This window comes from Salvia hispanica, chromosome 5, assembly GCF_029641045.1.
Source record: "Salvia hispanica isolate PSC_SH4W2 chromosome 5, Shi_PSC_v1, whole genome shotgun sequence".
Classification (NCBI taxonomy): domain Eukaryota; kingdom Viridiplantae; phylum Streptophyta; class Magnoliopsida; order Lamiales; family Lamiaceae; genus Salvia; species Salvia hispanica.
In genome coordinates, this window is record NC_142696.1 from 49,223,293 (window position 1) to 49,249,934 (window position 26,642).

Genomic DNA, 26,642 nt, shown 5'->3' on the forward strand with positions numbered 1-26,642 from the left:
GCACTGTCAATCGTATGTGCACAGCAGTGTTGAAGGTGTATAATAGTACTCCTATTTAACCTAAAATGATGAACAAAAATTGTTCATGAGTTATCTACTTCGATTGTTTTCTAATATATTGCTTTTTTGTATTTTCAGAATGAAACAAGGATCTTATGATTCTAAAAAAATTTCACATATATACCTATATCCCAAAATGTAACCCAGTTCATAGTAGTAATATTTACATTGTAGTAAATCAAATTTTCTGCCACAAATGAAATATACTACACAAACAATAATAATCTACAATAACAGAGTAGTACTACATAGATATTTCTCTCACATTTTCGTATTATCACACCTATCTTTTCTTAGCCTTATGGATTCTATTACCCTTAGGGGAGTTCGAGCCCGAGGAAGACGACGGCATTCTCGTCCACTTTTGTTCGGCCAAGTCCTTGTTGAATGCGTTCATCACGTCCTGCTTCAGCTCCATGTAGCGCATCCGCTTCTTCCGTTGCTCCTCCTTTGTGCCCTTCTCGAGCAGTAGCGTGCCTAGAGTGTCGTCCTCCAAGAGCTGGTCGAGAACTTCCGAGCAGTTGGGGAAGAAGCGACGGCCGCTCTCCACTGTTGGACAAGATATTAGGTCTTGATGTGAGATATTGCACAACTTTGGTAGGAAAAACCACAACTTTTACCCGAACTATCAATATACGACTTTTCAAACGTTGCAATCACAACTTTTACCCGAACCAACAATGAAACAGCATCGTTTTTAGCAGCACACGCCACCGGACAAAGGCTCTCCCCAAAAACGAAACGTTGGTTGTGTTATTTCTAACAATAACCTTTATTCATGTGAGATCAAACACTTCCAATCACTTGGTTTTCGGACCAATTTTCATAGATAGCAATACGTATCTATACTAGGAAAGTTTGTATAACTTTTTCGGGGGGCTAGGGCGACGGCCGACATTGATTACCCTAAGGCGAATCCAGCGCCAAAGTTCGCCATGTTTTTTCAAGGTTTTCGTAATTTCTAACTAATCAAATAAGAAATGCAGCAGTAAAGATGAACTCACCAGTTTTTTGAAGGGCTTGGAGCCTCAAATGGAGCCTCCTTACATGCTCGGAAGGTATGTCGTTTAAATCGGCCTCTTTAAAGCTCTTGTAGACGCCATTTGCAGCTGAAATTCCAGCGAACTCCATAGTTGAATCTGCACCCGCTATCTGCATCGCCAGCCTGGCTTCGAGAGGAAACAAGGAGCGTGCCATTGCCACTTGAAACGCGCATCATATCAGCGAAAAATCGAGTGTAGCAATAATGTTAAATAGCAAAGCCTCTAAATTATAGTACCTCTGTTTTCAAGAAGGAGAAGCCTCATGTGCAGATCATTAGCTACCATCATCGACGACAACGAGATGACATTTTCGACCAATGGAGTCCTCTGCATTTCTCTCTCCAAGACCTCTATGCATAGCCTGTCCGTGTTCGTCTCCTGGCCTTGCTTCTTCGCCTCATTGAACTCCTTGGGGCGCGTCAGCCTCCGACAGATTGTGAGAGGCGTCTGTCCGTCTCCAGTGGCATCCGATACTTTGGCGCCCCTGTTGAGCAGCTCGACAACGACCGAGGGATCCTTGCGCCTCGCAGCGACGTGGAGGACCGAGTATCCTCGCAAGTTCCGGAGGTTGACATCCGTGTCTTCGAGGTTTAGAACCTCGTTCACGATCTTAGGGACGCAGTAAGCAGCGGCGTAATGGAGAGCGCAGGCCGCATCCAAGGAAATACTGGATTCTTTGAGAAGTTTCTTCACCAATTCGACGTCGTCCGAGTCCAACGCCCTGTGGATCTTCCTGACACGGTTCAAACGGTCGACTTGGACAGAGTCGCGCTCCTCGTCTTGGCTGGATTTGAGGCGGAGTGATTTGACATCGTTGAGAACCTCGACGGGAAGCTCCTTCTCAAGGATGATGTTCTCTACATCGGATCGGGCTACTCTTTGGAGACAATGCGAGAGAAGCTGGTTCAAGCCACAGTGGAACGCGACCATGAGGATCGGCATCACATCTTCAATGTAAGCTTTTTCGACAAAATTAACGAGACGTCGCTGCAATAGAGACAAACTTAACAAAATCAGAAGAAAACACCAAATGTGATCATACAAAAATCTATACATTCCCATATCTTGTTTTCTCTGACCTAAATCATCTTCATCTTCGTGTTGAACGAAGTACACGGACAGACACACACGAGATTCTCAAAATCAACCAGAAATTCGACATGTTTCCTTACACTACAGTTTCTAATTACACTCGTTCAACAATATACATAAATCATAGCTACAACCGTTTTGTCAGCCAAAATGAAACAACGAGGTTTACAAAAACACGGTCCAAATTGCATAAATCGCTATTCAAGATCATAGAAACGAATAAAACAATTTGAAAACATGTTAAATCGCAAGTTTTTATCGTAAACAGCTAACTATCCGTCTCACTGACTGCAATCACAACCTTCCTCAATGTTTTTCTCTTAGATTACTCTCTCCAATTTACAAATTCAAAACATATAGAAACAAACACAATGCATCAAGGAGCATACTACTAAACAACTTCTCCATCAATCAAAGCTTAAAAAGATCGAACCTGAACAACCATCACGAGTTCTGCAATCTGAAACGTGGCAGAAGCATACATCATCTCCACAGCGTAATTGATGGCGGGGCCACAAGCATCGTGAGGGCAAGACTCATCAATGCAGGTGGAAACATCAGTCGGGGACGCCCTCACCTTCCCGGTGTACAAGTAATTCAAAACCACCATAAACGCCTCGTGCCCTACTCTCCCCACGGGCACCAAGTCTTTCATCAGGTACTTGGGTTTCCCTTCCCTCACGGATCCCTCAATGCTCGTGCTCCTAAACAGCTGGTGGAAGAACTCGCTTCGTGCAGCTAAGATGCAACGGTTGACACCTACACTCACTCCCTCGACCTCTACCTCCGCGTCACTATAGTCATAATCAGCACCAACCACCAGCTTCTCGAGACTCAAGCTAAGCCTACTCAAACTCAACAACTCTGGGCTAGTCCCTGCTTCACATCCGTTAGGCGAAGCTACATTGTGGCCACTCAAACCGTTTGATAGATGTGAAGACGAGGCGAAACTCAAGGACGGTGACAGATCGTTGCCACTCTCCATAGCAAGCAATGGCTATACAAATCAAGAAAGCTACGAACTACAAACTACAAACTTCAAACAACTGCTGCATCAAGTAAAACCCCAAAATTAAGAAATTAACCAACATTTCCACCACCAAAATTATCCAAACACAACCCCATTCACTTCAACTGCAAGATCAAATTTTTAAAACCAAAATCCCTAAAAATATGATGAATATCAAAAGAAGCAACAATCTCACTTCAACCAAAATATATAACAATTTCTGAAAAACAACCCAATATCTCCAAACCCTTGACAGTTCCCAAGTCAAGTCCCCATTTCTCGATTACTTCAGCCATAAATTTCGAAACCCAAAGCTTCAATTTTTTGGAGCATAATTAGGATCAAAATATGTAAAGATCCCAACTTTTTCCTCCGATATGCCTGCCCAGCTCAAGAAAACGATAATCCGAGCTTCACAAACAGAAACCCACTACGAAATTACAAGAAAGCATCCTTTTCTTTTTCTGAAATTTTTGACTTACCTATTTGTTGAAGCTAGTTTGTGATTGGGTGAGAGTTGACCTGACCCAGAGTCGTTCTTTACTGTTCAGTATCATGCAAATTGAGAAGTGTAAATTCAGCATCAGCAGTAGTAGTAGTAATAAATTTAGTGATGAAGATTGAGAGTGGCAAAGATTCAGACTAAATCAGAAAATAACTTTTTATTGATTTTTTCATGACTCATGTCTCATGAGGACTTTAGATTTTTGCCATTAATAGTTTTAGTAACATTTGTCATTTAGGTATGTTACATAGTAATAGATGAATTAATAAAAATCAATACATTTTTTCACACCTACTTTACTCTTGCTATCTTTTTAATTTTCCACTTTATTCTCCCTTTATTTAACTCATCTAACACAATTTTTTTTAATCTTCTTGCCCAAAAATGTCTCCATTACTATGAAACGGAGGGAGTATAACTTCTATCAAAATTGTTAGGGAAAATGTTAAATATAGAGATCTATTGATTGTAATTATTAATTAGAATCAGTGAAATAGCCCAAAAGGCTAAACATTTGCTATCTTTTGACGATTTTAGCAAAAAAATGTTGTCTATAATTGTCAATTTAATCATAAGAAGAAAGTGTTGATATTCAAGAAATTGTCGGATGATATAACTTGTAAATTACTAAGTATGTTTCTTTAGTGTCAACATATTTTATTGTTTAGAGGAATTACTGTTGTTAAATACATAACTAAATACGAGACGAAAAATAAACAATGATTGCATCTTCAATCTAGTCACAATTTTTGAGCAACAAATAGTACTACCTAAATGAATCTGCACAAATCTATACAAGCTTTTTTTTTCCTAACTATTCAAGTAAAAGTGCTTCAGATTTTCTTCCTCCAAATATTCACAACAACAATAAACTTACATAGAGAAAGCGCTGTTTCAACGCCTCCCATAAAATAAACACGATTTCTTCATTCCCTCTTGAGCGTTTTCACCATCCCCCTGAAGATCTTGCTGAACCAATACAAGTTCATCACTGACAGCACCAACGGGACGACGTGCACCATCACCGCGCCTATCTTGTGCATCTGCCTCGCCTGTAGATGCAACGACGAGAAAGAAACGAGCACTCATCATACACACACGACGTGTGATATCACTACGTCAACAACATCGTTCCGACTTTGAGGTCATTTATATAAGCATCATTAAGATTTTCGTATTTCGGTTGGAATCTTACCTGGTCATAATATACGAAAGAATGCCAAAACAGGTAGATGAAGAGCAAAATTCTAGCAACCTGCGAGTAAAAAAAAAAAACACGAAAAGTTAAGAAAATGTTGAGGATACGAGAAAGGTAGTATCGTCCTCTTGCAAGAACTTACGAGCCATGCTAGGAATATCACGACCCCGTTTATGGTATACACCTTCGACCTCTTCATACCAGCTGCATCAAGATACCTATTCAGAAATTTTGAGGTGAGAAATGAGACGTTACCAGAGACGAGAAGCTAGAAAGCGAGCTTACCATCTCAGATTGATAGAAGGCGTGGTTGCCTCGGACATTAAGACCATGTACGTGTAGATTTGTGCTTCACCGGTGAGCATAGCGTAGACCACGCTACCCAACGAGAGAAGATGGTGAACTACCTAAAAACGATTCACATCGATGAAATAACTAAACATTGAAATGCAGAGTTATTGAAGATCTATTCTAAAGGAAGATCAAGAGATTGTGCTTACATACTCCATCCCACCTAACGAAGGATATCGCCATAGAATCATGCTGAGATCCGAAAGGAAATAGCCAACGGAAACCTATTCAAAGATGTGAATCAAAACAGAATCGAAGGGAGCATAAAACAACGAATAGAGGAGAAAACAGCACTAACCCCCAAAGCAGAAATCGAGACCATTGAACTGCGAAGAGTGATTGGGCCGCGCTGTGGGTCATTTTTGAAAAGATCCGACCACAACACGAAGTATAACGACACGGTGGCAATGTACATGGCGTGAAAAGTGGACATGGCTCTGCATATCACACAGGGCGCGTCTAATCAAGAACATGAGGCCGGTTATGTATCAGTAGGCGAATGAATCCACTCACCGGTTGCTCCATTCGAGCTGAAGGCCCTTTGAGAGATTCGGATAGCTTTTGAAGTAGAGGGGACTAATAAGCTGGCTAAGCTCATACACCTGAACACAGATGAATGAAAATCATGATGGAACAGCTGCAGGAAATGGAACATTGCTTTCGTACCGTTTTGCAGGCGAAAATTCCAAGGATTATAGACGTATATACGACGAAAAGATCAGCAGAGACATATTCCTTGAGAAGCAGATCAACTTGGTTTAGGTAAGACTTAACCAACATATTACTACTTTCAGTTGACAGCATCACAGCATATCCGCAGCTCGTTATCCCTATTTTCGAAGATCAGCAGCGAATCAACTATCACGAATCCAAATCAATCATCAGAACATACTTTACTGCATAGTAATACACCCCTAACTCAAGAATCAAGAACTACTAAACTAATGTGTTAACTAAGGATTTCGAGTTGAATGTTTCATATTCACGCTCTGATGATCATAATTCGTACGGTAATATGTTTCTTCTCCTTCCAAAACAAGTTCGAGATAAACAATTTCATAACACAATCAACACCAAAATTGTTCAAATCGTTGTTCAAAGCAACGGTGTAACCTTTCCGGTATTACCAATTCTTCGTTATGGCCAATATCAATACTGATACTTACCGTACCAAAATTCAGTATACCAAAAATTTGGTATGGTATATCGCAATACCGTTATATAAAGGTTGTTAAAAGGCATAGTAATTGCATAGGAGAATCTCAAGAAGGAATCAATTGATAAAGGCTATCTGTTGCAGAGAAATGCAGCACAAATTAAGGCAAAAAATCCTATGAATCTAACTTCATCAACAACTTACACTAAACTTCCAATTCAAACTTCTTCACCTAAAACAAGTTCATCATAAACATCATCACCAATACTAGAATCTATTATTCCAGAGATAATAATCAATAAAGTGTAATTAACAATAAAAATCGAAACTTTATCACTAATGGGGCCTTATTTAATCAAACCACATCAAAATCAAATCATCTTATTCCAATCCAACATTCCCTCTCAAGCATTTCATCAAGCACGTGTTTTGAAAATAGATAATTCAACCAACATAAAAACAGAGAATAAACCAAATCAATTACCCAAAAAAACGAATTCAGCGTTCATGAATCCATCCAAAGGAACAAACAAAAAGGTTCACATTATAAAAAACAATCAATATATTGATAAAACAGAATTAAAATAAAAATGAAATCAATTCCAAGAATAAAAGGAAAAAGCCCAGAAAGCTAAACATACCAAGAACAATGAAAATTGAAGGTGGCAGAAAAAAAATGTGGATAAATGATGATAGAATCTAATGTGCAGATTATAAGATAAGAGAACCGCACACAGTTTTATTTTAATGTTTTTTTTTATTGTTGTATGTTGTCTTTGTCTTAGGAGGCACGATATGTCTGAAATTAATTCGATTTCTTTCTCATTCAATTTGCTTTTACGTAATCATCAAAGTAAAGAATGTATATGTCTGCATTTATTATTGATATTCCTTTCCTAGAAATGAGGAGAAAGAAATGAAGTTAGTGAAATAAAAAAATAAAAATAGCATAGATTATGTTCCACTTTGGGTAATGTCTTTGTTTCAATAGAATCTTTGTATTTCAATTTTCTTTTGTTGGGCCAAATGTATAAATTAGATTTTTGGCATTATTAAATAGTGGGAGTGAGTAAAATATTCAAAATCTGAATATTTGAATGAGATTAAATCAAATATCAAATTTAATTTATAAGTTCAATATTCGAATTGGATTAGATTCCCTTTCCTTAGTGTTTATAAAATACTTAAAAAAATACGCAACCAAATTATTGAATAGGGTAGTGATAAAATGCAAACTTATATATTGTACAAACTCAAAACTCCTCAATACAGCTTCAACACAGTTTCGATACAATATGAACACAGTGTCAAGATTTTAATGTCAATACAGTATCAACACAATATCAACATAGCATCAATCATTGACTACCGATGAAATTCTGTTGACATTTTCTTGTTGATGTTTTTTTGTGATCTGTTGACATTTTTCAATGGTCCAGATCATAGTTTTGAATTTGTACAATATTTAGAGTTTTCATTTGATCACCTCCCTTATTGGATATATGTATTTATTCATGTATTATACTTAACTAACATTTGTTAACAAATACTACTATTTAATCAAATATTTGTAACGCATATGGAATTTTTGGGGGATTTGCATAGCTTTTTCATTTTTTCGGATGTATTAGATTTTTTGATTTGATCCGTATTAAGTTAAATAAATTTTGGATTTTTAAATTTAAATTTTTGAATCGAGTCAAATTAATATTCTGTCAAAACTTAAATTTGTGGATCAATTTGAATTAGATAAAATATCTGATTCAAAATCCAAATGATCATCAATAAAAGGCCAACAAAAAAAGTTAACAATTATGTAAACAAAAGAGATTAGCTAGTGAGTATCCAATTTTGCCAACAGGAAGAATATACTAGAGTAAAACCACATTTAGGTTAAGAAAATAGTGAATCAAGAGATGGTTAATTCTAGATTAATAGGACTAAGCTTAGGGTTTATTTCATGTGTTTGATTGGTTCCTAAACTCAAGAAATTTATTTCATGTGTTTTTGGAATTCCCATTTTTGCCCATGGGTTATCCATGGTCCCCCTTGTAATTTCTCCGGTTGAACTTTCTTGTGCGCCCTGCATGTAGCAACATATTCGTCAAATATATTACAAGATGAAAGAACGATACATCTGGCAAATCCTAACCCGTCCAACCTCTTATGTTTGTATGCATGTGTATATTTGAATGTGTGTATCAAGAAAAATACTTACCTTGTAAATAACATTTGAACTATTTTGTGTGACTTGCCTTCTAACTTGGCATGCCAATGGAACACTAATTAGTTTTCCATGACTTGGTGCTTCTCTCATTGTTTCACAAACTTGTCTGCCCAAAACAATATTCATACGTATTTATTTATATCTTACACACCCACACATAATTAATGAAGAAAACAATAGTACCTTGTTTTTAAGTAGAGGTTTAATTTAGATTTATACAAGCCATTAAGCCAAACAAATTATGGTTAGATTTTTCATGTTTAGTGTGAATAAATTAATTGCTGGTTAATAATCGATCTAAACAGTTTGCAGAACAGCAGAAGCAAACACATAATGAAATAAGAATGTGTTTTTGTTATTTTAGTAATGGATATTAATTTGTGCAAACCTAGATATCAAATATCAATAGCAAATCCAGAATATTTATGAAAAATATTTAAGAGTTATTTTACCTTCTTAATTTTATTTTTAATTAGGAAAAATATTTAAGAAGATAAAATTACTCCCATTAATTACTTACCATACATGCGGAAAAAAAATTAAGAAGAAAATTACTCCTACTCCATTAATTAATTACTTACCGTACATGAGGATTATTTTCTTGGTAGTTTTTCACAGGTATAAACTTGTTTGTAAATGTTGTTTCTCTCATGCTTCTGTACATCTACATAATCCCAATATATTTATGAGATGAGTGAAAAACATTTAATTTGAAGTCAGAAATAGCAATGTATTTAATTTTTTATGCATTAAATCTCAAACATGAAAATATATACATAGAATCGATTTGCATATGATATAAATGGATGTTAAATGAGCACATAAAAGGAAGCCAATGGACTATTTTCTTAGTACATGTTAGGTTAAGCAAACCCTAACCTTATTATGTACTACTATAATTATATTGTGCACCCTATGTATATGAATAAGTACTATATATTTTTGCTTATTAATCCATTTTTGTCAGAGACCACTTTTATTTTTATGTAGGCGACGCTCAATCCCCATTTTATGTATGGGTAGGACACCCATAAATGGTTGGAATATATTTTTGGAGTTTTTCATTCTCACTAAAGTTGTGTAGAGATTAATCATTATTTTTTGTAATTTTTGTTTATGTATATATCTTCTGAAATATTTCTATACTATTAGCATGTAATTTTTTTTTGTTTGAGGGTTTTTTACTGTGCAAAAGAAAATTTGAATAATTAGTATTAATTGAATTTCAGTTGGGAGCTAGCTATTGAGTTTACATTCCAATTGACATTCGCCCTAATAAATTGCCATTGAACCTTGTTTTTCCCGCCTCCATTAATTAATTCTATATACGACTTTGGACCTATATAATTTCCTCATAATACATGGGATATTAATTATGTTAATGAAAACTATTTTTGCGGGGAGAAAAAGTGAAAAACTCATAACTATATAATAATAAATAAATAAATAAAATATATATGTATAACAATATAATAAAGTAAAGTAGAGTAAAGTATATTACCAATCTCCCACGTGTAATAATAAATAAATAAAATAATGAAATTTACTAAAAATAAATTCTTGAATTAAAAATATATATGTATAACAATATAATTGACTAATACTACGTACTATTTAGAATTAGAACTTTATAAACCTGTAGATGACTCTTGATGTGAGAAATCTTGAGCCCCCTCACGCCCATAATCTGCATTATCTTCTTTGGAGTTGCTTCTGCAAAACATAATATTTATATATGGAAAAACAAATAACATACAATAATGAAACACATCCCTTAATTTCACCATACGTGGTTAATTAAATTATTTTTTTTAAATGACACCCATTTATTTCTTAGGTTATCTATCCAGCTTTGATATTATCCGTATGGAATCTAAAACCACTATTTTACGAATAAGAGAGATTCAAACTCGTTACAAACGATCAAGCAAGCAAGCAAGCAAACAAAACATAACACAAAAATTGACCCATCGACTAAGACAACTAAGACAATTATGGTAACAAAACAACACACAACAACAAATACATAAAATAAATATCCCACTTATTGGACACTGCATATGGAATTACCTCAAACCAAATAGTAATCGGAAAACAATTTTACTTTTTATCCGAAAATTTTTTACTTATCGGTTCGAGTCATCAGAACTTACTGTATTTCCCACCAAGACTGTGAACTACTTCAACAAAGCGATCGTGGAGATCGGGCGTCCATCGCAGGCGAGGAAGAGATGATTTCCTATACGGTCTAATAACCCTAGTTTTGTCATAATTATCCATTTCTATGGTAAAAAAATCAAGAAAAATATTATTATGGTATAAGTATTGTGTATTGTGATGAAAATTTGCTAATAATACGTCGCATATGTTTGAACACGATAGAATGAAATTGCGGTTTGGATATGGAGTATTATGGAATTGAACCTTTATATATGGTTAAATGTTAGAATTTTGTGGGCTAGTACATAGACTTTGGAGAGCATGTATAAAATATTGATTATTCCCTATTTAGGGTGTACTTAGAAATTAATAGAGTATGAAAATAATTTTAATTTTTATAAGTTGAAAATATATATTATTTTATCAAAATTCAAAATTTGACGGAATATCGTAAGTCACAACTAACCAGGGAATGCTCAATCGCAACCTCGAGACGACAACACTGACAATTGTGCCTAGTCGAAGTATATTTGTATGAGTTCAGTATTTTTTATTTGAGTAATAATTTTATGATCAAACTCTCTGGTACTAAAACTTTCAATTATCTTGTTAAAATTGCAAAATGACCGAAAGTTTATGCATGAATTATTATCCCATATTTTTTAGACATAACTTCTTTAAAAGGTGAAAATAGCTACATTATTAGTGGTGGGTGCACTTGAAATAAATATATATTTAACAAAAATAGGTTTAATTATTTAAAGAAGCTAAGTAATTAATTTTCTAATACTCCACAATTTCCCTCTTAGACATAGTTTATTATTTAATACTATTTCAATTTTCAACTTTCGAAGTTTTATACTCTCCCAAAGTCCCAATATTAGAGACAGTCGTCCTGCACTCCTGCTGTTTATTAGTAATTATTAATTATTATTATTATTATTATTATTATTATTATTATTATTAATACTTGAAAAGTATAAAAAAATCCGGAATTTCATATTACATGCATGACTAATTTCGAACATATTTAATTAGGTGATTTATTAATAGTTATGAACCCTAACCACCCATAACTCAAACAATTACAAATATGCTTTTATAGTTCTTTTTAATTTTCTAAAATAAAAGAATTGACATATGTCTGAACTGATATAGTAATCAAACGCATTTATTTAAATAAAGAAATTCAAACTTGCTATTTATGACCAGAGATTTAGGGACCAATGTCTAGGTTGAGCAAATTATCAAAAGAATTAGGTGAAACTTGAATATAGTAGTATTAAATAATGTTTGATTATTATTTTATATGCAATTAATTACTAATTTTTAGTGGGACGATCTAATACACACCTATAGTTTCTGTAGCAGCAATACATAATTGCTTTAATTATAATTTATAAACAACAAATTTTTAAGAGGATACCTTATGCATACGTATCAAATTTATTTTATCTTTTTTTATCTTTTTTTTTTTTTTGTATTTGGTACAGCTACTAATAATGGTTTCTGTTTATAGTTTATACCTATTTAGCCAATTTGATTTTTTTTTTCATTCTATAGTAGTGTGTGTTGTACCTACCTATGCTATAAATATATAAATAAATATACTCGATAAATTCTACTATCACAATTTCGAAGAATTTAGACATAAAAAATAGTATTTGTCTTTTGTCAAATATTTCCTTCTGACAACGAAAATATATTTTGTTTATTATAAAAAGGAATTTGGTACCCCTCTATAAAAAAAACAAAAAAAAAATTGTTCTAAATATTTATAAACTTGTTTAAAACTCTTCCAATTTAAAGGATATAAGTAACTTTTTCTTTCAAAAATATGTTTTTATGATATAACAATACTTTTGACTTATCTAATGTCGAAGTTGGAAAATTCAAAATTAATAATAAAATAAAAAAATATTTTAAAAATAATTAGGGCCACTGAAAATTTCCATTAGTATTATTTTAATTTAATGATACTACAAATACATTAGATTCATAGTTACAACGTTATTTTTATTTTTTCAGTCGAGGAATGAGATTGGTCCCATATTTTATGTTAAAATACCATTGGAATTATTTTTAAATCTGTGACATAAATCTTTTCGCAACATTAACTCTAAAAAATTGTTGCCATAAATTGGCAAATCGAAATTGACATTAATAATAAAATTATCACTATTATTCACCATTGGTCCCATTAATTATTAATTTTATTATTCGATATTGGTCCCCTTATTTATCAATTTTATCATTCAATATTGGTCCCATTAATCTTTTATTTTACGTTAAACATATGTATATTGTCTTGGATTCGTACTCTTAAATTCTTTTTGCAACAACTTTTCACGATAAATTACTATCATTCATGAGTGACAGTAGAAAAATGCCAACTTTATATAGTTGTATATGTTGTGGTTGTGGGGTCATGAAAATACTACTATTGCTAATTTGCTACAGAGATCTAAATTATAAATATGATTTTTATGTAAAAATTAATATTTAACTACTTAATAGTTGCTGCATGTATTTTTACGTACAATACACAAATACATTTCACAAAATCGTTTTAATTTTTAGTGTTTATGTGTGTGTATGTAAATATGTAGTAGTACTATATATATAGAGAGAGAGTTGTATATGTATACATTTTATGTAATTTATTCTAATATGAACATATAAACTCTTTATGGGATAAAAAAAATTGTCTATCGTAGGAGTATAAACTTTATTCCCACATATTATTAATTAGTCTCTATCCCGATATTGATCTCTCCACCTACAACATCATTATTTAATTTATTTTGATTTATGGCTCCAACAACAAGAGTAGATAAATTTTAAATTGATACTTCACTTTGAAATTAACTCAAATATAGAATTTATTTTGTTTGAAATTTTTTGAAGTACTTTCATGATTATGAATATGTCGAATATGTTAGGGCTAAGATTGTTGGAATTTGTAGGATAATAAAGGTACCTTTTTTCCCCAAAATCAAAGAAAGGTTACTTTAATTTCCCCAATATCTAATTGTAATAATTTTGTTGGGCCTACAATCCCCTTTTGCTCGCATTTGAAATCTTACATTTGCGCCAATACTTCTATTGTTTCCGAGCCCAAATCAAGTTTAATTTAAATGCAAATAAACTTCTTTAAAAATTAAATTAGTACTATATTATAAAAGGTAGTATTAAATTTACTAACAAAGCTCCTAATTAGGCAATATATGTCTATACAAATAGAATATGACTTATGAATTAAATTATATCAACGTAATATTTTAGGTCTTATAAATTGGAATAGGCTTACGAGCAATATAATTAGCATGCTAGCGAGTTAACAAGCCGAACATTATCAAGCTTCTGAAACATTGAGCTCCTACTAGCTTACTAGCAATTTTTATATCAAATAATTAAATATAATTACGACAGATTAATCGATAACCTTCTGATTATTATATTGCTGTAAATTAATTTTGTGTTTTCAAAGGTCATCCGCATAGTCGTGCTCAACATTGAAGCAGAACACTGACTAACGAGTAAGGATGATATTGACATTTTTGATTGTTTTATTTTATGAGTAATTCATAAAATCAAATCCTATTACTATTAAATAACATCAATTATAGTATAAAAAACGAATATTTTATTGCCACGTGTAATTATATTGAATTGATGGGAAAAAAACAGTGGTATAATCGTATTTAATTTAGTTTCCCTCTGTATTCGAATTTCAAAACGCAATGGAGCCATCGCCACAACGACACTCCACCTTCTTCAGCTCCTTCTCTCTCTAGAATAATTGGACGACTTCTCGATAATTCAAATCAGTAAAGGCATTTCCATTTATAGAGATGCGCACATGATTTCTCTACTAATTTTGAGCAAGCGTTAGTTATGGCGTGAATTTTTGTTGCGCGTAGGGCTCGCCGCACCAATGACCTGCTTTTTCAGCTGTTTTCGCGTCAAACACTCCGGCGCTAATCCGGTTGCTCCTCCTCCGGTATGATTTGTAGCTCTGTTTGTTGTTTTTTAATTCCTAACTCAGGTTGATTTTTTATGCTTTTGGAATAGCAGGAGCCTGCTGCGCCTCGGAGTAAAAATGCGCTGTCGTCGCTGTTCCAGTGCGATGGTAACTCATCTGTGTGTGTTAGTGTGTGTTTCAGATTCAAATGAATCTTCGTTGATTTGAGCGTATGTGTTTTTGATCGATCGATTGAGTGATGTTTTGAATTTGTATTTCAAATGACTGATAAAAAGACGGAACGCTTCGAAAAGGAGAGGAGTGTCAAAATCGGTTGCCTATCAGAGATTTCAAGGATGAGGTTCGTAGCTCTTTGATTTCTACATTTTCCCGATTTGTTTGGATTTTGGTTAAATTAGGGGAATTAATCTGCATATGGAAGTCCAGCTAAAAACAGTGTTATTTTTAGAAATGATTTCCATGTGCTATTTGTATATTCGATATCGGATTGGCATTGATTTGCTTACATATGGAGTATAAAATTGATTTGAGTAATGTGCTCTGTGTATGCTAATAAAATAATGTCATTCTGAATCTGTTTTTTTTTTTTTATTCACATAAACTATTTGAATCTATAGTTTCTTTCTGAATTTCGTCTACAAATGAAAACGAATCCTTATCCGTGTGTGGCATATTTGCTGTTCTGCAGAATAAGTTTTCTAAACCTAAAGGAACTTCAGTCGAAACGCCTATCAAAGTCCGAAAAGCCTTGGAGAAATGGGAGGATGCATCAGCTCAAATGGAAGCGGAAAAGTTCGGTTCATGGCTTCTCAATGTATCAATGGAGAAACAGGAACTGGAGAAGCAATCTAATGAGTCTTCAGTGCTTGTTGCATCATGTTCTTTCTTAACCACTCCAAGCAGGTGAATCTCCTGACTTCTATCTAGGTCTCTGAAATCATTTTGCAGCTTGAAATTCACCCTTATATTATGTTTATAAACTCTTTTCACTTGACATTTCATGAATTTAGCTGCATGACTGATGGACATTACGCTGGTGGAGTCTCGAGCAGCTCGGTCCAAAGAGTTGATGTTCATAATGCAGTTGAAATCCATTCCGAACAAAGCAAAAATGAATCTGTTGAATCTCACCATGTATCAGATAGGTCAGCTATTTCATCAATCTCTGCAGAGCAATCTGCATCAGCTGGATCTCACAGTGTAACAAAGGTGTTACCATATCCAAACATGGAGGAGTTAGATGAGGAAGAATTGGGGGATCAAGATTCTGCTGTCAGTCACCAGGGACAACCAAACGAGCCAAAGAAGGTAGATTCGGTTATAGAAGAGGCGGACGATGAAGGAAGCTTAACTTCTTGGTTCAAGCCGATTTCAGCCAAGCAGGATGGTAGTAACAAACAACTTAGTTCCATTTCTAGTCAATGTAGGAAACCTCCTGCCGATAGGCCTATTCTGGGAATGGTTGCAGCTCATTGGAACGATGTTGAGGTGCCCAACGATCCTCCTCCTCCTCCTAAATGGTGGGATGGGAATGGAATTCCAAATTCCACTAACAAGTACAAAGAGGTATTCTAATATTTCTCCTTTTTTCAATTTTTCCTATATGATAAGTCTGGTTGAACTAACCTAAACTGCTTTTGCCTCACAGGATCAGAAAGTCAATTGGCACGCGACGTCTTTTGAGGAGAGACTAGAAAAGGCACTGTCTGAAGAATCTTTGATTTCTCAGAGGTATGTGATGCTTCTTGTTGTTTTATTAATTCCTTTTTCATCTATAGACATACATGCTTTGCTGATCTCTCTGATATATCTTTTCCAGCAAGTCTAGTTGAATATTCGAATGCAATCTATACATGTAGACGATGATTCTGCCTCAAGAAAGCAAAATAAAATAGATATTTTTGCATTTTTTGCAGGAAGCCCACCACCAACATCAGTACTCCATTTGAGTTCAATGAAACTGATGAATCTGATACTGCCATGTCACATTTTCAATCTTCATCGCGTCCGAAATCTGTTGTTTCGTTCTGATGAAACGCACTGTGTTCTGTTGTGAGTCAATCATTGTTTGGTGTTGATAATGTTTCTTTCTTCATTCTTCATGAAAACCATCTCTGAGTTTATTTGATCAAACTCTTATCATGAGCATAATGAGGTGAAGTTGCGAGTCATTGCAAGAAATGTTTGCTGCCATTGTAGATAAAATTGTGGCTTTTTGTCTTTTGAGTTTTGCTCAGTTTGGATTCAAAAATATTGGATTGATTGATGAATTGGGATATATTGGTGATTGAGCCATTAGATTTTACTAGTATCTTTTTATCATTTGATGAATCTTATTGCTGTCTGTCAAAGATAAAAAAATATGTATTGGACCATAATTTGTCCCATCAAAATGTTCATTATTTACATTCATAATCACTCTATAAAACTCTATGGCCACAAAAATAGTTCATTTTAGTAATTTTGTTATGTTCATGGAAACTAGTCTATCTACTTTTATTTACTATCTAACGACATCAACTTATTTATAATTTGATCAATTGACTTGTTACTTTGTCCACTCACAATCATTTATTAATTCTTTGTTAATATTTAAACCATTTTTTGTTAAATTGGTTGATCCAAATAAATGACCAATTCACGTGTATAAATTAATGATTGCTCATATTATTCATAGCCATCAAAGATGAGCGTTTCTCCTCGTTTTAAAAAAATTAAACATAAAATGAAAACCGCAACGAGACAATACCATATAATTTGAGATAAAGGATATCAGTGAAGTTTGAACATATGAAATCGTTATGAAGACCAAATGAGACAAGACCAAATGGCCCGCGATTAAGGAAGTCGGTGAAGTTTTACCCTATGAACTCTCCACGTTTTGCATAAATGAAGTTCACCACTTGAATGTTCACGAGGACCAAATGACTCATGATTAAGGGAATCAGTCACGTTTGAACGTATGAACCCTCCACATTTTGCATAAACGAAATTCATAGCTCGAACATCGAGGAATACCAAACGTGACAACACCGAATGTCACATGATTAAGGAAATCAGTGAAGTTGAACCTACGAACTCTCCACGTTTTTCATAAACGAAGTTCAACGTTTGAATATCCTCAAAGTGTCGGGTACATAATACTAGTAAAAAAGAATTATTGGGCCAATGTATAAAAAAGGTTTGAAACATTCTCTTAAAAGTGGCCCATCAATTATAAATCGGAAGATTGAAAATTTTGGAATCCAATTCAATCCCCAATTTCATTAAATTAGGGTTTTCGCCAGAGGCTACTTCTCATTTCGTAAGCCTTTCCTCTCGTCTCGCTTTAATTTTCTGGGCATTGCGATGCAATGCTTGTTTCCTCATCAAATTCGTCTCAGTCGTGCGTTTAGTTTTAGTTATTATTTTCGTTTGCTGCTATTTTTTTTAATGATGATGTGTTTTTTTTGTCTTTATCTTGCATATGATCAATCTGTTTCTGTAATATATATCTAAATTACTGCTTCTGCAGTGATAATCACAGCTGAATTAGAGTAAAATGCAGCAACTTGTTGTGAAGGAGAAGCCTGCTCCTCTAAATATGGGAGAAGTGGTAAATATTCTGATATCTGAATTGCACCTAAAGATTTTATTGTTTGTTTTTAAGATAATCCACAATTTAATGTTTTTTTTAACTGTACTAAGTATGTGACTTGAGGGTGTGATATATGTTACCTTGTAGCTTGATTTTGTATCAAAATTGGTGATTGGACTTTGAAGGCTTTCTACTTTTGGCAGAACTTTTCCCAGGCTGAGGATGTACGGTTGGAGACCACACGGGCAAGATGTATCCACCATCGCAAGCTCTTCTTGTTACCTGAATTTACACTACTAATCATTATCTAATTAAACTTGTTTTTGTTGCCAGTTTCAAATCTCCTTAAAAGGCATGCAGAATTAACGGAGCGGCTCTCTAGGTATAAATTGTTCCTCAATTTTGCTTCTGAGCTAGAATGTGTTTGGCCTATCAGTTTGGTTTTCTAGAGAATGATTCTCCTTGTTATACCAATGGACCATGTTGATATCAGCTTAGTGCTGACTAGCTTTTCCATTTTCTGGCCATGCTTTCTTGGGGTCTATGCTTGAAAAGTTGTTTCTTTGCTTGTTATTAGTAACACTTATTGGTTAAGTAGGAGTTCTAAATATCATAAAGAGTGGTTAGCTAATTAACAAAATTCATCATAAGCCCGGTCTATCATTCCTGAAAATTTTGCTTTTTATAGTAATTGACAAGGTTCACGCCTAAAAGGAAACAATTTATGTATATCAATTCACACACTAGCAGTTTCTCCTTGTTTACGTGTTGGACTAAGTTAACTTTTTTCCGAAAAGCGTGCACACACACACATTTATAGTACTATATATATTTATCTCATAGATATATATGGGTGTGTAACCAAAAAGAGTGCACAAGATGTTTGGATTGGATTGTCACGCGATAAGAAAATCTTAATAGAGTGGTTTTGTGTAATCAGACAAAACTGTAAAGAACAGACTGACGTAGCTGGTTCACCATCTTGGAACACAAATGAAAAATGCAGCAAAATCTCCATATAATCCCTGCACAATTGAATCTTTTCCAAATTATGAAGCTGGATTTTGTCTCTCCCAAGTGTTTCTTGCATAGTTGCATATGTTTTAATTTTATGTGAGTTGATTTATTGGCTAATACGGGGTAGTGGCTCTAAAATTGGTTAATTTTCTTAGGGATTCTGACAAATCTGTTTTTGAGCGTTTGCAAAGAGAGTTTGAAGCTGCACAGGCTTCTCAAACTCAAGGTAGTTATTTATGGGAATACTTCCAAACTTTTACTTTGTAAATGTATTCTTTCAATTTAAATTTTTGCTTTCTCTTACTTGTTTAATATCACCGGTTCTGATGTGATGCTTATTCTCTTGAAGAAATATGTTTGGATGGTGGGCAATGGAATGATGGGCTATTAGCTACTATAAGAGAGCGGGTATGGTTTTATACTCTATTAACTCGGTTTTTATGTTGGTTGTCACTTCTTTTCTGCTTTTATGTAATCTAGAAATATGTGAAAATATTTTAGAGTGTTTTTGTTGTTTATTGGAAAGAAAATTTGATAAAAACAATTGAAAGTGCCTACCCTACTACTACTATTAATTTCTTGATGTGTAAGATTGTACTATTAATTTGGAACCTGGTTGTAAATAGTTATATTTCTAATGTGCTTTCTTTCTAATTCTTCCTCATACTTGCATACTTCACACTGAATTTTTATGTATAACTCTTTACTCCGTCGCGTTGTTTGCGAAGCATATTCTTTTGGAGATGTTGCGTACTATCTATATGTAATACTTATGTCTCAGTATGTGTTTCAGGTTCACATGGAGGCTGAAAGAAAGGCAGTGCAACTACAAGGGGATGCCGCTTCAGTGCCCAATTTACCTTTACATGAAAAAATAACTTACAGAGTTGGAAATAAAGTAAATCATGATTCTAAATTTATTCGCTCTATTGAGTTTCCTTATTTAAAATGTAATCCATGGACTTTTTTATTCGTTCTCATGAAGTATTACATTTGGTTTAAATGAATGTGTCATAGATGCTATTATTGTCGCGATGACCTTGAGTTTTGAATGACACCTTTTTCTCAGAAAAAGATTTAATAATAGAAAGAAGGTAATGATTGGCCTCTGACACTAATGTTTTGAATGCACAGATGATCTGTTGTTTAGATGGACCAAGGATTGGCATTCAATATGAGACCTCATTTGCTGGTATCTGCTGAACTATCATAAAAGTTGATTCCAAAGTATCTATTGTGAATGGTCAATTGCATTTAATTCTTCTCTATTTTCGTATTTAAATGCCAAATTCTGTTATATTCCATGATGATATGCGGTTGACGTGAAATCTTCATGTGTCTTTTATTATGTGTCCTTATTATGCAGTCTTTCTAGTTTAGATAACTAGTTGAGTATTCAATCTCGGATCTTTTAGTCATGTTTCTTTAATTTTTTGAACTTCTCAGGAGAACCTTGTGAGCTGTTCCATTGTGTTCTTGAAAGCAAATCATTTCTTGAGAAAATGACAGTTCTTGAGCACACAATTCCATTTTTCTTGCCGATACGCGATGCGGAAAATGATTACCTCTCTTCAAACGCAATGGTTAGGTTGGCTGCTTTTGTATCTTATTCAATCTATTATTATGCGTGCTTGAAATGTTAATTTGTTTCAATTTGGGAAGCAGAAGTTCATAGATTACGTCGGAGACTTGCTGCAGGCCTACATTGATAGACGAGAGCAGGTACGATAGCAATAAGTAGCCTAGAAGGAATAATAGTCCTTGATCAAGGTCTAAACGATCGTGCTGGGATTTGATATGTTAATAGTAGTATCTGCTACATGAAATGCGGATCTATTACTCACTACCCTTGTGTTGTTTTCCAGGTTCGTCTTATTAAAGAGTTGTATGGAAATCAAATAGGAGAACTTTATTGCAGTCTTCCATATCATATGATTGAATTTGTGCTCGCGGATTTTGATTGGTAAGTCGAGCTATGGTTTGAGTTTATTTTTGTTTGAAAGCAATTTAATCTGGGGTTGTTTCTTGACTTGACTTTTGACATGCATCTAGTGCTCTCTCTTTCTCTCTACATTTTTCTATACAAATAGTGAGTCTTGTAGAATCTCAGGTTACATATTGTTTTGCTAATAAGAATTGGGTTGTGTGTTATTTTGTTTCTTTCCAGTATGAATAAGTAGTTAGTGTCTCATGACGCTATATTTAGATTGATTTTTCTGTTTTTTTTTAACAGCAAGGTGATAGTCAGCATTAGATATGGGGAACTCGTCTCTACGCTTCCGTCAACCATCAGTGTCCTTGCTTGGCCGATGCACCAACATAAGAAACTCCGGACTTCTGTAGCACCAAACAACAGGAAGGAAAGCCATGGCAGTCAACTAGTTCCAGCTCGATTGGTACATGCTGAGGATGCATTACGTTCAATGAGTCTTCCTGAAGGTTGGTTGAATTTCTCGCTTTTGACCCAAAGCATTGCACAACATCTCCTGTTATCACCCATGCCTCAATGAAATTCCGAATCATGTAGAATTTTTTTGTAATTTCATCGATATGTTGGTGATGATCTGTAGATGTTGCACAATGCTGCAACAGATGATCCATCTATGGCTCATTCCTCGATAACATGCTTAATACATAACTGGTCTCATAATCCTCACACTTTAGCCACTAAATGATGCTTTTTTGTCCCTCTAGCTTTCGCAGAGATCGTTCTGAGCATGCCCAAAGCTCTTGATGAAGCGTTTCCGGATCAAAGTGCGAGTTCCCGTGTTTCCTCCCAGTAGAGGATGATGGCATCATGCATAAATATAGTAAAGAATGATACATTAGTTACTATCTTTCTCCAGCATCAATAGGTTTGTATATTATGATGCTTTTCACCTTTCTCAGCCATAGCTTAGTAACTAGATTGCCTGCCTGCTCTTTGCCATGTCGAAAAACCTAATATTGTTTAAGTCAAGGCCATTGGTTTCAACGTAGGTTGTTGAAAACTTCCCTTTCCAGACTAGGGTAGAGAAACTCCGTTGTTCGGGTGTGTGTTGTTACTTGTTAAGGTTTTATCAGAAAAAACGCAGTCGGGCCATTGTTCGGGCAAGGGGTAGTTAGGTGTTTCCACATTGCAGGAGGATTTTGTGAATCAGCGTTTGTGTAATGTGGTGCTGGAGCTCTCTCTGTATATCAACATGAATTTGCTTTTAGACAATGAAACATAGCTTCAGCCAATTCGGATAAATGGATAACTATTTTTTTATCTTTTTTCATATAAAACTGCATTTCCTTCTCCTGTGACGAAACTCTCTTACTCCCTCCGTCCCGCTTAAGATGACACGTTTTCTTTTTTAGTCTGTCCCAACTAAGATGACACATTTCCTTTTTTGGTAACTTTCTCTCTCCAATTAATACACTCAATCACTTTTTCTCACTCCTATTAAAATATTCATCTTTCTTTATCTCTCTACTTTAATACTTCCACCCACCTTCTCTCTCTCCAATTAAACACTTTAACTAATAACTCCTAAAATCTCGTGCCGGCTAAGCAATGTGTCATCTTAGCCGGGACGGAGGGAATAATATTCAAGTTTATTTGAATGTAATTCTAGAGTGAATAGAGATTGTGTGCACTTAGAATAACATCAAGAATGGGCTCAAGTATATTAAGGCCAAGTCAAGAGCAATGAAGATGGTAGAAAACTAGTTGTCATCAATCTGTTTACAGTAATATTCATCTGTATGTTTTAACATCTCTGATTATCAAGACTATTTGCACTCAAAGGATACCAAGCAAGGGTTAAATTCCTTAAATTACCAAAAGATGCAACACATTAATCATCTACCAACAGCAGCAACGAGCCAAGATTCGAGTAAAAAAAAGGCTACACTGAAGAAAATTGGCAAACGTCGAGGGAGTGGAGCTGTCCTGCGATTCTCTAAGGCTGATGGGAAGAATCGTGCTCCGGGTGACCATTGGTTGGGAAAGTTACAACAGGGATATCGAGGCTGTGCTCTTCTGCATCGGGACCAACCTCTCTCACATCAGCTATCCTAGCCTCTGTGGTTTCGATGTCGCTCCATTCACTCTCCCGGATAGAATGGAGATCTGATTCTGCAGGTGATGATGCCGTCACTGAAACGCTCAGGCAGGCTTTATCGACATTCTCCTGTGACGGATCCACATGCTTTGTTAGTGGTAAATCACCACCTATACTCGAGCGAGAATCGGTCCTCTCTGCAAATACTTCTCGGGTTTCCATCTGCTGCCTGTCGGAAGGAAAAATAGAAATTTCAGTAACTCGTTGCGATCAGATAAAGAGGCAGCAAATGCATTATGAAATAAAGGCAAGTAGAAGCTACTTCATGCAAACACCAACTATATTTGACAGAAAAATTATCAAAAAAGCTTAATAATGTTACAATTACAAACCTTTTCAGCTGTTCTTGCAAGGCATTGATATATGAAAGTAATTCTTGCTTCTCATTAGCAGCAGTTGACTCTTTTTCGATTGCTTCCTTTAGTCGTGCTTCAGCATCAGCTTCTGTAACTCTGACCTTCTCTTCAGCTCGAACAGCTGCTCCTTCTAATATGACAGCACGCTCTCTAGCTTTCGCGAGCTCTGAACGCCACAAATGAGCTTCCCGAATGGCCGAATCCCTTTCCTCTATCAGCTGATCTTTCTCTCTGCTCAGATTCTGAGTTTTCTCTTCAAGCTCTCTAATCTATGAGCATATATGGGAAAAGTAAGATCAAGAAAACCGGACCAAGGCTGGACCTCAAAATGGAGACACCAAGCTGACGAGAATCTACAATTACCTTCTGTTTAGATGACTCAAATTGTTTCTCTGAATCTCTAGTCAGACGCTCAACCTCTGCACATGCTATTCTCCTTTGCTCATCCATGGTATAGGCAGCAGAGGCCGCAGCTTCTGCAGCTTCAGCGGTCTCGGATAGTTTCTCTGCCAATTCCTTTATGGTTGAATCTCTAGCACGAACATCTCTTGCCAAATTTTGCAGCTCTTCATCCTTGACCCTCAACGTTTCCTGAAAACAAATAATTTTCTCAATAAATCTGACAAAATAGATGCAATTTAATGAACTTGAAATATTTAGACATTTGTTACTACTATGCCTTGTTACCTTCATGATTGATAAATCATCCATCGGAAGATCAGGTGTCTTATTCATCATAGCCCCCAAGGCATTCCTCATAGAAACTTGCATGGCAGCTTCAATTTCTTTAGAAGCTTCCAGTGCTGTTGAATTTGCAGCAGCAACAACGGTGGCAACCGTTCCTAACTTTGTGGATCCATTTCCACTTAAGGTGTTCACCGCTTCTTTGTGAGCCTTGAGAACCAGTTGAGTTGCGCTGTAGTTCAAACAAAAGACAAAAAAATTCAAACACAAACTCATGCATTACGTTACAGAAGATTTGGAATCAGATAAGTTAGCAACTGAATCAATGATATGAGTGTATTTGTCCCACACTGCAACTGTATGAGTTTATGTGAACATATTAAATTGGCCACTCACTGTAGTGTTGACACCCAAGCTCTGGTAGCAGCAGGTGTCTCTGCACAAAGAAAATAATCCTTTTTCTGTGGTGTCCCAATATCTAGAACAGAGTTAAGAATAAAAACACCGAGTTCTATCAAATTTAACAATGTGTGACAAACAAAAAAAGGAAATAAGACAAATTGTATATGATATCATATAGTGTCAGCCTTCTTTCACCTTTTATCTCCAACATAATTAGCATTAAGGAGAGGGAAAACAATCTAAAATATTAATAAGGATACAGAAGCAACATCCATCATACTTTGGTAGTCCCCTGAATCAAACAGAAAGAAGGAAAAGGATGTGAGCATGATTAGTAACCTACAAGAGGAATGTACCTGTAGAGAGGGGGGAGATCAAATAAACAAAAGAATCGGATTTTACTGGAAGTTCACAGGAGAAATTGTGATAGTGCTGTTTGCATCAAATGTTATGGTTCCTTTTACTGCCGGCTCATTTCTCCTGACCCTGAAGATGAAAGAAACAAAGACTTAATCAATAACAGCACTTAGCAAATAAAACAAAAGTAAGTACTAAAATATGATATGGCGTCTTACTTGTATTCCATCTTCCCAGTTGTTGGGTCTAAAATCACCCACCTCTCGTTCCACTTCCGTAGCTGTTAAAAACATCACCCAGTACAATCAGCTAGACCCAGCTATTCTATTGACAAAAGTTCCAATAGTTGGAACTTCCTAGGCAATATACACTTCATTTTGATCCTATTCTGCAATACACCCTTTATTGTCAATTAAAGCATGATAATTGCTACATCTTTGGGGGAAAAGACATTATATTACTACAAATTAACAGCACCTTCGCATCCTTTCCTCAAAAAAGGGAACACAACATGTAATCCATTTTAAAATTAACATCTCTCCAAAATCAGGCATGAGTTTTATTGGTTACCCTTCAGCAGCTATCAGTTCGGAAAATGCTTCTCCCAATTTTCCAAACATGATTGCATCCTATAGTTTATCCAAAGTCAACTGATTCTCCAATGCCAAGAGATACCAGCATCGACTAGTAGTTTCGAAGTAAACATTTCGCGACAATTCTTAAGCTAAGCTATAATCATCAGCTGGCTCTCACAAACACGCACGCGTAAACAAAACATTTCAGCCGAATTAAAAACTACAAGCAGCGGTGAGATCAATTTACCGTTTCGGATCGCTTTAAGAGGGGTCCCTGAAGGAGTTGTCGGCCGGAGCTCGAGGCGAGCTGCCTTTTGATCTTCTCCAAGCTCGTCTGCGTGTCAGCATCTCCCTGCACAATTCAAATCCCTAAACAATCAATCGATAAATTCATTTATGGAAATGGAAAATAAATTGGGCGGTAATTGTGAAGCAACAAAAAAGTGAAATCGAGGATGAGTAGACTGACGAGTGGAGCTCCATTTGATGCCATGGCGAATCTGATGAGATGAGCAATTTTGGGAGTGAGAATCGACGGAATTTAGTGAGGGTTTTGGTGATGATCTGCAGTTGGGGAGGTGGTTCGTTTGTTCCCTTTTTTGGACTATTGTGTGTTGAATTTCTCTTTTTTTTTTAAATATTTTTTTTTCTTGGTATATAAACAAAAAGAGTAGTAGCATTGTCGTGTGTAATAAAATGATTTCGTAAATTGCAAGCAAAACGTGACATTTTTTTTATATACTATCGGTCAATAGAAGCTTTATTTTATTTTTATTACTCCTATAAATGAAAAGTAAGCT

General features: G+C 35.0%; 6 protein-coding genes across 9 annotated transcripts; 2 read left to right on the forward strand and 4 right to left on the reverse strand.

Moving 5' to 3' along the window:
- Positions 1-159: 159 nt before the first annotated feature.
- LOC125190344 (BTB/POZ domain and ankyrin repeat-containing protein NPR1-like) lies at positions 160-3,827 on the reverse strand. The gene is made up of 4 exons (XM_048087624.2): positions 2,629-3,827; positions 1,340-2,090; positions 1,065-1,262; positions 160-609 (listed from the first exon to the last, which is right to left on the reverse strand). Exons 1-4 carry the CDS (start codon positions 3,178-3,180, stop codon positions 344-346), a joined length of 1,767 nt encoding a protein of 588 aa, XP_047943581.2. The 5' UTR covers positions 3,181-3,827; the 3' UTR covers positions 160-343.
- A 595-nt stretch (positions 3,828-4,422) lies between these two features.
- Positions 4,423-7,028, reverse strand: LOC125187118 (uncharacterized). Of its 2 annotated transcripts, XR_016130394.1 has the most exons (9): positions 6,899-7,028; positions 5,925-6,088; positions 5,772-5,860; positions 5,557-5,695; positions 5,408-5,482; positions 5,193-5,314; positions 5,050-5,111; positions 4,905-4,964; positions 4,681-4,761 (listed from the first exon to the last, which is right to left on the reverse strand). XR_016130394.1 is itself a non-coding variant. In XM_048083640.2 (8 exons), exons 1-8 carry the CDS (start codon positions 6,060-6,062, stop codon positions 4,636-4,638), a joined length of 825 nt encoding a protein of 274 aa, XP_047939597.2. In that variant the 5' UTR covers positions 6,063-6,088; the 3' UTR covers positions 4,423-4,635. The 2 variants fall into 2 exon arrangements, 1 of the variants encoding a protein (XP_047939597.2); XM_048083640.2 differs by lacking the exon at positions 6,899-7,028 and having other exon boundaries at positions 4,423-4,761; positions 5,050-5,125.
- A 1,258-nt stretch (positions 7,029-8,286) lies between these two features.
- LOC125186505 (putative transcription factor KAN4) lies at positions 8,287-11,024 on the reverse strand. Its single transcript, XM_048082876.2, has 5 exons — positions 10,795-11,024; positions 10,278-10,354; positions 9,223-9,305; positions 8,633-8,747; positions 8,287-8,497 (listed from the first exon to the last, which is right to left on the reverse strand). The coding sequence occupies exons 1-5, from the start codon at positions 10,919-10,921 to the stop codon at positions 8,324-8,326; spliced, it is 576 nt and encodes a 191-aa protein (XP_047938833.2). The 5' UTR covers positions 10,922-11,024; the 3' UTR covers positions 8,287-8,323.
- A 3,517-nt stretch (positions 11,025-14,541) lies between these two features.
- On the forward strand, positions 14,542-17,094 carry LOC125187687 (protein JASON-like). 2 transcript variants are annotated; one of them, XM_089058462.1, is made up of 8 exons: positions 14,542-14,637; positions 14,725-14,804; positions 14,879-14,933; positions 15,062-15,126; positions 15,475-15,689; positions 15,797-16,352; positions 16,435-16,517; positions 16,703-17,094. In XM_089058462.1, exons 2-8 carry the CDS (start codon positions 14,739-14,741, stop codon positions 16,815-16,817), a joined length of 1,155 nt encoding a protein of 384 aa, XP_088914588.1. In that variant the 5' UTR covers positions 14,542-14,637; positions 14,725-14,738; the 3' UTR covers positions 16,818-17,094. The 2 variants fall into 2 exon arrangements, with proteins under 2 accessions (XP_088914588.1, XP_047940272.2); XM_048084315.2 differs by having other exon boundaries at positions 14,545-14,631.
- An 895-nt stretch (positions 17,095-17,989) lies between these two features.
- On the forward strand, positions 17,990-22,630 carry LOC125186472 (uncharacterized). 2 transcript variants are annotated; one of them, XM_048082841.2, is made up of 13 exons: positions 17,990-18,090; positions 18,301-18,381; positions 18,567-18,615; positions 18,697-18,745; positions 19,536-19,606; positions 19,730-19,788; positions 20,174-20,278; positions 20,515-20,572; positions 20,827-20,963; positions 21,046-21,102; positions 21,246-21,343; positions 21,614-21,819; positions 22,075-22,630. In XM_048082841.2, the coding sequence occupies exons 2-13, from the start codon at positions 18,328-18,330 to the stop codon at positions 22,161-22,163; spliced, it is 1,032 nt and encodes a 343-aa protein (XP_047938798.1). In that variant the 5' UTR covers positions 17,990-18,090; positions 18,301-18,327; the 3' UTR covers positions 22,164-22,630. The 2 variants fall into 2 exon arrangements, with proteins under 2 accessions (XP_047938798.1, XP_047938800.1); XM_048082843.2 differs by having other exon boundaries at positions 18,081-18,171.
- Positions 22,631-23,047: 417 nt separating this feature from the next.
- SWAP70 (Pleckstrin homology (PH) domain-containing protein) lies at positions 23,048-26,470 on the reverse strand. The gene is made up of 10 exons (XM_048088335.1): positions 26,312-26,470; positions 26,090-26,194; positions 25,486-25,547; positions 25,313-25,396; positions 25,171-25,202; positions 24,905-24,986; positions 24,512-24,740; positions 24,188-24,415; positions 23,801-24,093; positions 23,048-23,637 (listed from the first exon to the last, which is right to left on the reverse strand). Exons 1-10 carry the CDS (start codon positions 26,333-26,335, stop codon positions 23,307-23,309), a joined length of 1,470 nt encoding a protein of 489 aa, XP_047944292.1. The 5' UTR covers positions 26,336-26,470; the 3' UTR covers positions 23,048-23,306.
- Between the last annotated feature and the right edge of the window lie 172 nt (positions 26,471-26,642).

What these genes read in the sequence shown, in the direction of transcription:
- LOC125190344 (XM_048087624.2), bottom strand. Translation starts at nt 3,180, where the DNA reads ATGGAGAGTGGCAACGATCTGTCACCGTCCTTGAGTTTCGCCTCGTCT. An exon ending in AACTCGTGATGGTTGTTCAG is followed by an intron (nt 2,091 to 2,628) that starts GTTCGATCTTTT and finishes TCTCTATTGCAG; the next exon opens with CGACGTCTCGTTAATTTTGT. An exon ending in TCTCCTTCTTGAAAACAGAG is followed by an intron (nt 1,263 to 1,339) that starts GTACTATAATTT and finishes GCGCGTTTCAAG; the next exon opens with TGGCAATGGCACGCTCCTTG.
- LOC125187118 (XM_048083640.2), bottom strand. Translation starts at nt 6,062, where the DNA reads ATGCTGTCAACTGAAAGTAGTAATATGTTGGTTAAGTCTTACCTAAAC. An exon ending in CGTTAGGTGGGATGGAGTAT is followed by an intron (nt 5,315 to 5,407) that starts GTAAGCACAATC and finishes AATCGTTTTTAG; the next exon opens with GTAGTTCACCATCTTCTCTC. An exon ending in CTTTCGTATATTATGACCAG is followed by an intron (nt 4,762 to 4,904) that starts GTAAGATTCCAA and finishes TTGCATCTACAG; the next exon opens with GCGAGGCAGATGCACAAGAT.
- LOC125186505 (XM_048082876.2), bottom strand. Translation starts at nt 10,921, where the DNA reads ATGGATAATTATGACAAAACTAGGGTTATTAGACCGTATAGGAAATCA. An exon ending in CAGTCTTGGTGGGAAATACA is followed by an intron (nt 10,355 to 10,794) that starts GTAAGTTCTGAT and finishes TATGTTTTGCAG; the next exon opens with AAGCAACTCCAAAGAAGATA. An exon ending in ACATCAAGAGTCATCTACAG is followed by an intron (nt 9,306 to 10,277) that starts GTTTATAAAGTT and finishes GGGATTATGTAG; the next exon opens with ATGTACAGAAGCATGAGAGA.
- LOC125187687 (XM_089058462.1), top strand. Translation starts at nt 14,739, where the DNA reads ATGACCTGCTTTTTCAGCTGTTTTCGCGTCAAACACTCCGGCGCTAAT. An exon ending in TCAGAGATTTCAAGGATGAG is followed by an intron (nt 15,127 to 15,474) that starts GTTCGTAGCTCT and finishes GCTGTTCTGCAG; the next exon opens with AATAAGTTTTCTAAACCTAA. An exon ending in TTCTTAACCACTCCAAGCAG is followed by an intron (nt 15,690 to 15,796) that starts GTGAATCTCCTG and finishes TCATGAATTTAG; the next exon opens with CTGCATGACTGATGGACATT.
- LOC125186472 (XM_048082841.2), top strand. Translation starts at nt 18,328, where the DNA reads ATGCAGCAACTTGTTGTGAAGGAGAAGCCTGCTCCTCTAAATATGGGA. An exon ending in TTAACGGAGCGGCTCTCTAG is followed by an intron (nt 18,746 to 19,535) that starts GTATAAATTGTT and finishes TAATTTTCTTAG; the next exon opens with GGATTCTGACAAATCTGTTT. An exon ending in ACAGGCTTCTCAAACTCAAG is followed by an intron (nt 19,607 to 19,729) that starts GTAGTTATTTAT and finishes ATTCTCTTGAAG; the next exon opens with AAATATGTTTGGATGGTGGG.
- SWAP70 (XM_048088335.1), bottom strand. Translation starts at nt 26,335, where the DNA reads ATGGCATCAAATGGAGCTCCACTC. An exon ending in CATCAAATGGAGCTCCACTC is followed by an intron (nt 26,195 to 26,311) that starts GTCAGTCTACTC and finishes TGAATTGTGCAG; the next exon opens with GGAGATGCTGACACGCAGAC. An exon ending in ACTGGGAAGATGGAATACAA is followed by an intron (nt 25,397 to 25,485) that starts GTAAGACGCCAT and finishes TTTCATCTTCAG; the next exon opens with GGTCAGGAGAAATGAGCCGG.